Source organism: Silurus aristotelis, assembly GCF_946808225.1.
Source record: "Silurus aristotelis genome assembly, chromosome: 19".
NCBI classification, from domain to species: Eukaryota; Metazoa; Chordata; class Actinopteri; order Siluriformes; family Siluridae; genus Silurus; species Silurus aristotelis.
The window spans coordinates 18,610,213-18,620,889 of NC_139592.1; the positions used below are offsets into that span (position 1 = coordinate 18,610,213).

At 40.0% G+C, this 10,677-nt stretch overlaps 1 protein-coding gene across 1 annotated transcript in view; it reads left to right on the forward strand.

Annotated features, from left to right (window-relative positions):
* tshz2 (teashirt zinc finger homeobox 2) overlaps window positions 1–10,415 on the forward strand; it is a 45,751-nt gene extending 35,336 nt beyond the window's left edge. Inside the window, exon 2 of the mRNA XM_083570495.1 lies at window positions 6,513–10,415. Within this exon, the coding sequence (XP_083426621.1) occupies window positions 6,513–9,541 (3,029 nt within the window). The 3' untranslated portion in view covers window positions 9,542–10,415. The remainder of the gene's footprint in view (window positions 1–6,512) is intronic.
* Window positions 10,416–10,677: the final 262 nt, after the last annotated feature.

Here is a 10,677-nt window from a genome sequence, read left to right on the forward strand (position 1 = left end):
AACAGTGCATTATTCATGATGAGTAATAAATGTTCTCCACGTCCAGCCTTTCAGTCTGATTCGCCGTCAGATTACAGAAAACGTAGTTCATTAATGTGTAGTCGGAAACAGATGGGTCATCATTTACAGTTTCAGTTACACATTGAGCTTATGCTGAGAAGGACATGTCTCAGCACAGGCCCTCGGTTCAACAGTAAAACTGAAACCGATTCTGGGGAAGTAAATGGTAGATTCAGCAGGAGGTTAAAAAATAGAACAAGTCACTCAGTCAGTCAGGATTTGACACATTTATTTTGGTAGCGTTGTTAAGCCTCGGCAGTCAGGATCGATGTGTGGATTCTTTTAAAAGGCAAGGAATGAAATTAACCGATGAAGCAATCATGATTAGAAAAAAACAGGCCATTAACTGATACTTTTAAAAATAGTCGTTCGTTATGAAATAATTATGGCCTGATCAGAGTTATCAAAACTATTGGTCACTTTATTGATTTGAGGCTACGATAATATCTTAGGTGATTCATTGATATCATTCGTAGCATAGTTTGTGGAAGCCTGCGATTTCTTTTACAAATGCTGAAAAGTCAGGAAATAACAAGTAAAGCTTCTCAGACATTACTTAATTTTGCATTTATTATTTATAACTTGTGCTTGACTTAGCTGTGAATTTGCTTCACATGTCAGAATTGGACATTTTTCTCACCCCCTCCTCCCAACCCCCTTTTAGATTTTTTACTAGGTTTGAGGAAAAGAAAATGGGCCTGTCGTCTCCTCATAACAAGAACATAGAAGTGTCTTCTCAGAGCTCGAGTGGCACGAATTGGTCGTCTGCTCTCGCCATCTCTACCTGTACTGGGTGGAAAGTGATAAGAAGCATCCTTGATTCCTTTGATGCAGGAAAAATGCGCAGCTGGAGTCGCCTTTCGTCCGCGAGCGTCGCAGCAATTCCACCGGCGTGCACGCCTCTGCACCTCGCATCGACTTGGGAACCCAGAAGTTGATTATATTAGAGCATTAAATATTTAACGCGCGCTTGTATGAAAGCCAGGCATTTATCCGCATGAACGGCTTGTGTTTAGCGAAGGACGTAATGCACTTTAAGTTACATCTCCTTCATGCATACAAAAATTAACTCGAATCTAGTGCCTATCCACTTTCCAGTCTGAAACCTGGAAGACACACACACACACAAATACACAGTGGAAAGAGGCTTCCTACCGACTACAATAGCTCTGTAATCAACTGTAATGTCCGCAAGTGTGCATGAGCGTCTGGCTTCGGATCGCACATGTCTGTGGAGAAAAAAAAAAAAACACAAATATAATCATCCACTTTGTATTAGATTGGATTTCCAGCCATGTTATAATGCTTTGTGTATGTTTTTTGGCAGCCATAAAGTGATTATGAGCTTTTTAAACCAGCAGCTCTGGCTATTCTCACCTCATCTTGACACATAACAGAGCTGGCAAATGTTTGCACAGCTCTGTCTTTGCCGGCTGCTCAATAGTGGTAAATGGTTTAATTGAGCCTGTTACGGATTAACCGAGGAAGCGTTTTTTTCTTCTTTAAAAAAAATGCTGTAAATGAGCTTGGCTTGTTAATTATGGAAATTTTATCAGACCATATCAAAGTCTTGTACCCATGTATAAGTCAATAAATATATTTATCAATTGAATGCTAAATAAGCAAACAAAACAATTTCAGCAGATTGTTGGAACTAATGCCTTCCGTGTAGACCTTTCTGAGAGGTCTTTGTTATTGTAAAATATATATATTTTTTAATAAATACAATCTAATATAACATTTTTACGATATGTAATATATATGTGAAAATATTCCAAATGCTGAATACTATCATATTGAATTTTTTCTCCTATTTTTGTTAGACATAAAATTAATATATCGTCAAACAGTATCTATGTATCATGATACGCGTGCTGTATCGCATAGAGATGCCTTCTGAGAATGGTGATGTGATATTTTTCTCATATCGCCCACCCCCGGGTGCACAGGGACTTTTCAAGCCCACTCAGAACTTTGCCCACATCTAACAAAGAACGTTTGCGTCCAACATTTTTTTTATTGTGCTATATAGCAGGAAAGGAAGCAGGCCAGAATAAATGAGAGCTTTTTGGTGCTACTGCGATTTATCAAAGTCTCCTTGTGCTGCAACTCTGCTGGTTGTAAGACTCTTGAACTCTATATAGGGCACCATCAGGTAAATCCACAGCGGACTTGGCTGTCATAGCTGATGACAAAAATCAATAACCAAACCAATAGATCCGACAAAGAAAGGTGCGCCTCTGTTCGTTCAAGCCGAGCACGAGATTTCAACAATCTCCTGACCCGGGTCGTTAGCATTTGTCTGAGTATGCTACGTGTACGTGTGTACGTGCACACTGCATTCTTATGTGAGACACGACAGCCCTGTCTGTCTGTTCCCCTTCTCTCTGTCTTTCTCTCTCTTTCTCTCTCTCTCTCTCTCTCTATTTTTTTTTTTAAAGCATGGCATAAATCCAGGAGATGAAAATGTCATGGAGCAGGTTCATTTTGCAAAGAGGTTTTGATTGCCATGCGCGTGTAATTGATTGTCCCAAGGACAGGGGGAAATCTAGAAATGTCATAACAGCCTCTGCTTAGGTCGCTCCCACTGCTAGGCAATCAATGAGAAGTAAAAAGAGCTATCGATTGGCGTGGGGCGAAGAAAAAAAGGAAAAGGAAAAAAAAAACCCTGTAGCCTGAGATGGGCAAGCGAGCCACGGCGAAAGTGCCCTAGACGCGCAGAGCTGTCAGCGGCACCTCGAAATGAGCGTCTCGCATGAAGATAGTGTTACCTCTTGGGCCCTGAATGCTGCCGCTGTCTCCTGGACACAAACGTGCTCCTGATGAAAATGTTACAGCTACGGGGATATACTGTACGTCGATGTGCCGAACGCTAGTAACACTACCAGAAGGGCATGTAGGAAGGTCGGCTTTGACTTGACACAGAGATAGCCGAGCCTTCAGGGTGACGGAAGTAACTACATTGTTTCAGAGGGCCTGCGATTATACAATACTCTCTAAATGGAAGCAGATCAGAGCCCATGACAGATTTCCTTCTAAAACACACTCCCAGCATGAAATTCTAGCCGTATCACTAGAAGCGCAGTTAAAGAGCACTTGTAATTAGGCAACACCACACAACGCTGTAGTTTCTCCATGGTTTATACACTTGCAGGCTCTTGATTGACAGCTTTACACCAAACACAACTAGGTCTTTCGCACCGAAGGCGATTAACTTGTGTAATTCCTAAACGCCAGCTCCATTGAGAATTCAGATATTGACCACCCTTGGCTTAACGCTGTGTCAAAATGTCTGACAGAGTTGAATAATATTTTTAAATCCCATTTCCAATCCCAGTTGATGTATTTTGTTATGGTTGTTTTGCATTAAGAACGTGATCAATCAAACACAAATCTTTTCATAAGTGTCCAAGAAATTTGTCTTGGTGTTAAACAGAGCAACAGTTCAATATACACAATAAAGTCATTATAAAGTCAAATATTCTTCCTGAATTATTGCCAAAGCCTCTAATACATCTTAATTCTTAAGATCTTATTCTGAAAGTAATCAAATGTGAGTTTACCAATAAAAACAAATACACAAGTCACCAGAAGACTGTGGTCGCTTCTCTTGGCCAATAAAGAGTAATATTTTGGTTGGCCTAATAGTCCTTCTGTGTTGTGTTTTTATTTTTAGCATTATTGAAGTTGATATTATCAGACTGTATACTGTGGGTTTGTTGGCATTTCCTCTATTAGCCATACCTTTAAAACAGGAGAACTTAGGTTGGGTAGTTAAGATTAGCTCCCTCTTCTGAGGAAAAGAAAATGTGTTTATGGTTGCTAGTTTATAACAATTAAAGCAAAGAGTCTTCATGTACAGCTTGTGTGTGTGAATCATACGTGATCTACCCAGCGTACGCTCGGCTGTCTCATCCTGCACAGCTATTTGGCCGACGACCAGCGAGCTCTTGAAATCGAGGTCTTGTTATGCCAAGAGTCCGTTCCAATGGATTAATGTTATAAACACTTCAAGGGGCTGATTTATGACAGACACCTTAGGTTTCTTGACCTTTGCATATCTCTGCCTGAAGATATAAATTTGTTTTGACACAGATTGGAGGCTTTACAGGAGTTTATGACATGCTAAATCTCAGCATCAGCATGCCAGCTATGCCCCTGTTTTGCGAGCCTATTTAAGTCGAAGGCAGCGCTTTTTTTCACGAGTTTGAAAGAGCGCAGAGCACCAAAACAGCCTTGTATCATCGCTTCACCTGATAACAATTCCTAAATTCCGAGAGGGTTAAAAACACAAGGGTGCTCCTCGCATTTTTGCACCACTTAGGCTAAGTTAAAATAAAATACGGGCTAGTGAGCATTGATAAAAACCAATACAAATGGTCCCTGTCTTAGTTCAAGTTATGCTTTGCTTGTTTTATTGACTTAAACATCAATGATTGATGGTGGAAGCATGGGATTTCATTGTAATTACCCTGGCTGCGGTATTGTGTCCTGATGTCGCCGTTGCAGTTTAGCACAGCAGACCGGCCTAACTCTTAATGTCTTGAGGGCCTGTGCCCTTGCATTTGATCTTGTATTCTGGATCCCTGCTGCTTGGCAGAGATCAGAGGCTGGCAAAAAGAAGCTTACTCTTACAAATGGCTTAGGGAGGAAATGGCAATGGGATTTTTTTTTTCCAAGACATCTGGGGGGCTTGAGGTTAATATAGGCTTTTGATGGCATTAAAAAACAGTGGCGTATTCAGCTTCAAAACAGTGCATCAGTGTTGAAAAGAGTGGCTCTTTTATATTTTGTATAAAATGATGATTATAAGGTTTAATCGTAGTTGTGGCAAAGAAATTGCATTGGAATTAATCGTGAACATGTTTGGTTTTAGATAAAACAATCGCAATTAATTGGAAAGGTCAAGGCTAAATTAAAATGTAAATTGCTGTAGATTTACTTAGAGTTCAGGGTAATTAGTAGCTGCATTGGCATATCCGTAGTGTCAGAAAGCATCATTTATTAAAGCTTAATTACTTTAGTAGAGAGAATTCGCCCTCTGAGCACTCTGAGTCTCTGATCTCAGTTCAACTACATGTAGCAGTTCTATACTGTATTGTCCCCTGTGTGTTCTTACAGCCTAGCTCATATAAACTTAATTGTTTTCCTCATACAGTTAAAAGTTCATCAGAGCAATCCAGGGGCCTATAGAGAGAATATCTGTAAAAAAAAGTTTTGTTCCCATCATTACCACTGCTATTTAATGATGTCACGTGCAGAAATATCCCATTCTGTTTGTAAGACCTGAAAGCCTATATGAAAATACAAATTGTGGAATCATTAGTTGATATTTGGCATTGTGTATCCATTTATAGCCATACAATTGGCTAAAAAATGTTATGATTTCATGTGTAAATTCACAGAGAATTTGTCTGTTACATAAAGAAAGAGACATCAAACAGTCCTAGTCTTGAGATATTCAGTTATATGAAATCCATATATATAGAATGTACATCTATTTCAATACATAATACATGATTTTCTCCTTCAGCACCAGGAGATGGTCAGAGTATTCTATAAAGCATTCACTTATCTTGGTCTGCTGGATGTAAAATCTTGATAGTGTTGGATCGAGGTCACCACACGCTGGGAGTCCGTTTGCCCGTGTGCAAGGCCATTCTCTGTGCTTTCTCCATGTTTGTTTTTAGAGTCTGAATCCCGTTTCCATCTTCATCCATTAGCTGGCAGCAGTTCACCTCCAGGCTTCCTCTTGAGGCACCTTTAAAATATTGATAAAAAAAAAAAGTATTTTTTTCCAGAGTCCAAATGCTGAAGGCCTAGAGGGGGCTGCACAGGGTAGTACTTTTAAAGCTTACAATCGGCAGTTCTCTGTGTTGAGTGTAACTCAAAATGGAATATTAACCAGATGAAATGCAAGTGTCCTGTCCTATACATATATATTTTATTAAAAGCTCTTATGCCTGTAACCACTTTAGAATTTTGAACAGGCAACAAAAGGTGTGGAAATATATATAAAAAAAGATCTTAATATTAAAGAAAATTACACTCACAATTTACTATTTCCATTTTTTCCTTTTGTAGTCTTTGAATATTCATGTATGTTTTATAGTCTTTACATTAAAATATTAAATTTACTTCATTAATTATAAATGATTTCATTTGCATTTTGGATCATATAGCTTTATCACTGCTGTTCATCTATAATTGAATTGTAGAAGAGATTTCCATTGGAAATAATTCTCTATTATATTGCTATGCACCCACAATTGATTCAGTTAGGAATTGATTTAATAGTAAATGTATTACTTGACCTATCGTAGCATGTACACTAGACAATAGACAAGATTTTTTTTCAAACACTGATACTATCTTACCGCTTCCTTATATCTCTCGTTACGGTCAGAAGTCACAGCTGTATTCTGACAAGTGTTTATTCTTTTCTTTTTCAGTGTATGAGCCAGATGACGATGTTGGTGCCACTGAACCAGTGGCAGAAGAGGAGGAAGGAAATGACATGCAGAACGAAGATGAGGGCTCTGAAAAGATTAGCTCTAAGATTCTTGATGACAAGGAAACTGACAACAAGAGTAGCTACAGCTTCCAGAATTCTCCTGTCAGTGTCTTGTCCAACCAGGAGGTTGATCTGGAGTCCCGTCTGAGTGACGGCAGTGACAGACTCTCTGACTTCAAGGCTTCTTCCCCACCAGAAAGAGTGAGGGACAATGAGAATCATGTTTCAAAGCCGAAAGACGAAATGTACAGTAGCCTTGAGAAAATGAGAGCAACTTATGTCAACTTCCTCTCCGACTCCTACTGGACAAATATTGGACTAGACCTAAAAGTTGGAAACACCGGCAACAAGCCAAACTGCGACAGCTCCAATGCAAGCGCTAAGCGTGAGTTTGACTGGCATCAGGATGCACTGTCCAAAACCTTACAGCAAACATTGTCCCCAAAACCTGTATCAAAGCCCAATCTGTTCAGCTCAGTGCACCTGTACAGGCAAAGCAGCAAAGCGTGTGGTACAGTCTTTACAGGGGCCAGTCGCTTCCGCTGCAAAGACTGCAGTGCAGCATATGACACATTGGTGGAATTGACAGTGCATATGAACAAGAGTGGACACTACCAAGATGACAACCATAGCAGACAAGGAATTGCCTCCACTTCATCTTCCAAAAGTCGGAAGAGGAATCTTCAAGATATGGAAGGCAAGGAGGATGCACAGAAAGTGCTGAAATGCATGTTTTGTGGCCATTCTTTTGACTCTCTCCAGGACCTAAGTGTCCACATGATTAAAACAAAACATTACCAGAAAGTGCCTTTGAAAGAACCTATTCCAGTAATCACTCCTAAATTAGTTCCACCAGCAAAGAAGCGTGCCTTTGAATCTACAAGGCCTTGTTCCCCTGACTCCACCACTGGTACTATGGGCTACAGTGAAGCCCAAAAGTTATCTGCTCTTACAAACGCCCCAAACAACCGATATGGCTATCAGAATGGTGCTAGCTACACGTGGCAGTTTGAAACATGCAAATCCCAGATCCTGAAGTGCATGGAATGTGGAAGCTCACATGATACTCTTCAGCAGCTGACCACTCATATGATGGTAACTGGTCATTTCATCAAAGTGACAAATTCAGCATCCAAGAAGGGTAAACAATTAACTCTTGATCCATTAGCGCTAGAGAAGATGCAGACACTAGCAGAACCCACTGTTAATGAATCTGAGGGGCAGAAGGCCTCTCCAAAAAGTACTCCCTCTGGGGATTCGCAGAAATCTTCTCCAAAGGAAAAGAAACCTGACCAAGAAGAAGAGCGAAATAAAAATGACCAGCAAGATGGGGCAGATCAAAAGGGAATTGATGCTAGTTTCAAATATCCATACCTGCGAGAAGAGGACCTTGAGCAAGGAGCCAGTGAAGGGGGTGATATACTGAAATCTTTAGCCAACACAGTGGCCACAGCAATTAATAAGGCTCAGACGGGGACACCAAGCTGGAGTGCTTACCCCAGCATACATGCGGCTTACCAGCTATCAGGCATAATAAAGAACGCCCCTCTTTCTGCCTCGCCCCCCATACAGGTTAAACAGAGTCATAGCCACAGATTAAGGCTCATTGCCCCCAAAGGAAAGTTTTACCAGGGACTTCGAGGACACGAGAGTTTCCTGGGACATAACAATCTGGACATCAAAAAGGAGAGGAGCAGTGTATCTGATGACAAAGAGAGCCAGAATAGCAAGTTTGATCTGGCAGAGAATGATGACAGTGATTGTCAAGATGATTCCTCTTCCTCTTCAAAGCTGGATGCAGACTGTGTAAGTGAAGGGAATGACACGATCAAAGGGAAGTTGAGCCCAGCTTTCTCTGACACAGCCAACCCTTCACCAAGCCCTCCTGCCAGCAATGGGCACAGCAGTTCCTCAGACCTTGTCAGCGACTCTCAGGAAGTCCCTACTATAAACCCTTTAAGTGCACTACAGTCTGTTCTGAACAATCATTTGGGGAAGGCAAATAAGCCAAGGCAAGAGGGGGTTCTGTCACAACGCATCCAACCCATATTCTCAGAACTAAGCCGTGGTCTTGAGAAACCAGCCTCAAACCTCACATCCTCTGCAGTCATCAGGGCCAACAGCAACTTCATCTTTACAAATAATGACCAGCCAATGGACTTAACAAAAAACAAACATAACAAACTGACTTCCTCGTTTTCTTCGCAGTCCTCCACTCCTATGCCTCAGAAACATGCACTGTCTGATATTGCTGACATGGTAAAGGTTCTTCCCAAAGCCACGACACCAAAGCCCTCAATACCATCTAGAGTGCCTGCGATGAAACTGGAGTCAGACGTACGGCGGTTTGAAGATGTATCCAGTGAGGTGTATTCCGTCCACAAACGTAAAGGCAGGCAATCAAACTGGAACCCTCAGCACTTGTTGATTCTTCAAGCCCAGTTTGCTTCCAGTCTTTTTCTAACCTCCGAGGGCAAGTATCTTCTCTCTGACCTTGGTCCTCAGGAACGCATGCACATCTCCAAGTTTACTGGACTTTCCATGACAACCATCAGCCACTGGCTAGCCAACGTGAAATACCAACTTAGAAAAACAGGTGGGACCAAATTTTTAAAGAACATGGACACGGGTCATCCAGTCTTCTACTGCAACGACTGCGCGTCCCAGTTTAGAATGCCGTCGGCTTTCATTTCTCATCTTGAATCCCATCTTGGTTTTCAGATTAAAGACATGAGCAAACTGCCAGTCGAGCATCAGACAAAGGTAGCAGAGCCTGAACTGGCGAAAGCCTTCAGTGTTCGAGTGACAGAAGCACTGGTGACGGAGGAAGACATTGACTCAAAATTCAAATGCAAGCTTTGTAGTCGGACATTTGCCAGCAACCATGCAGTCAAACTTCACTTGAGTAAAACTCACAGCAAATCTCCAGAAAATCATTCACAATTTGTTGAAATGGACAAAGAGTAGCTTGGATGGTCTTTTCTATATGAAGTTTTGATGTTAATAACTGTAATTGCTCTGCTTTTATTTATATATATATATATATATATATATATATATATATATATATATATATATATATATATATATATATATATATATATAATAACGGGTGAAATTATTTTTTTCATGTTACATGTAGCATTAAGTAGTATGCTCATAAATTTAAAATGAAACATTTCATCATGAGGAAGAAAAGATGGACACTGGCTGAATTTGAAGGAAGTGTAAGTGAATGCATTGCAAAAAGATTCGGAAATGAATCCATTGACATAAGTCTTTGCACTCTGCTCAACTGCATCACCAGTAATGAACTGTATTATTGCTTGAAACATAATTGCAGATGTTTGCATGCGGTCGCTCTGGCTATGACTATTTATTTGTATGATATGGCAAGTTTTAATTGTAATACTTTTAACAGCAAATTGATTGATACTTTAACTGTAAGCTCTGATAATGCACCTGAATGGACGCACGTTCAGTCGGGTAGCCAAACCCTTACGTTTCCCAAAAAAAATAAAATAAAAAACCTAAATAAAAAAGAATAATAATAAATGAAAAAAAGTAAAAAGAAAGAAAAACAATATGTACAGTACTTTATTCTGTAAAATATTTGTGTTGCAATGATAGAACAGAAAAGCACTTTAATAAATGTTTAATCACCAGTTTAGGCTCAGATTCGGTATGTGAGTTAACAGATTTAGACAACTTTGACATAAAGATGTCTCACATCCATGTATATATAGCACTGCAGAGAAACGTGTCTCATCAAAAGGAGGATAGGAAGACAGAACATACTGCACCTTTTTATACCAGTACAAATAAATCATTAACATTTTTCTACCTGCCTTCCTGCATTTATTTTACGTCTGGCAACCATCATATGAGATGTTTTTTTTTTAAAAAGTGAGGAAAATAAGTTAGGCAATTGCAAAGGGACATTTCTTTGCTCCGGCATTTGGTTTTGCACATTTTAAGTAATGTGGTATGGTAATATTGGCTTGCCATGTGGCTATTTATTAATGCATTGGTCACAGCCTGTTACAGCTATGAAAAAAAATCTTTCGCCATATAAAAATGTACTCATACAAGGTTAAATACAT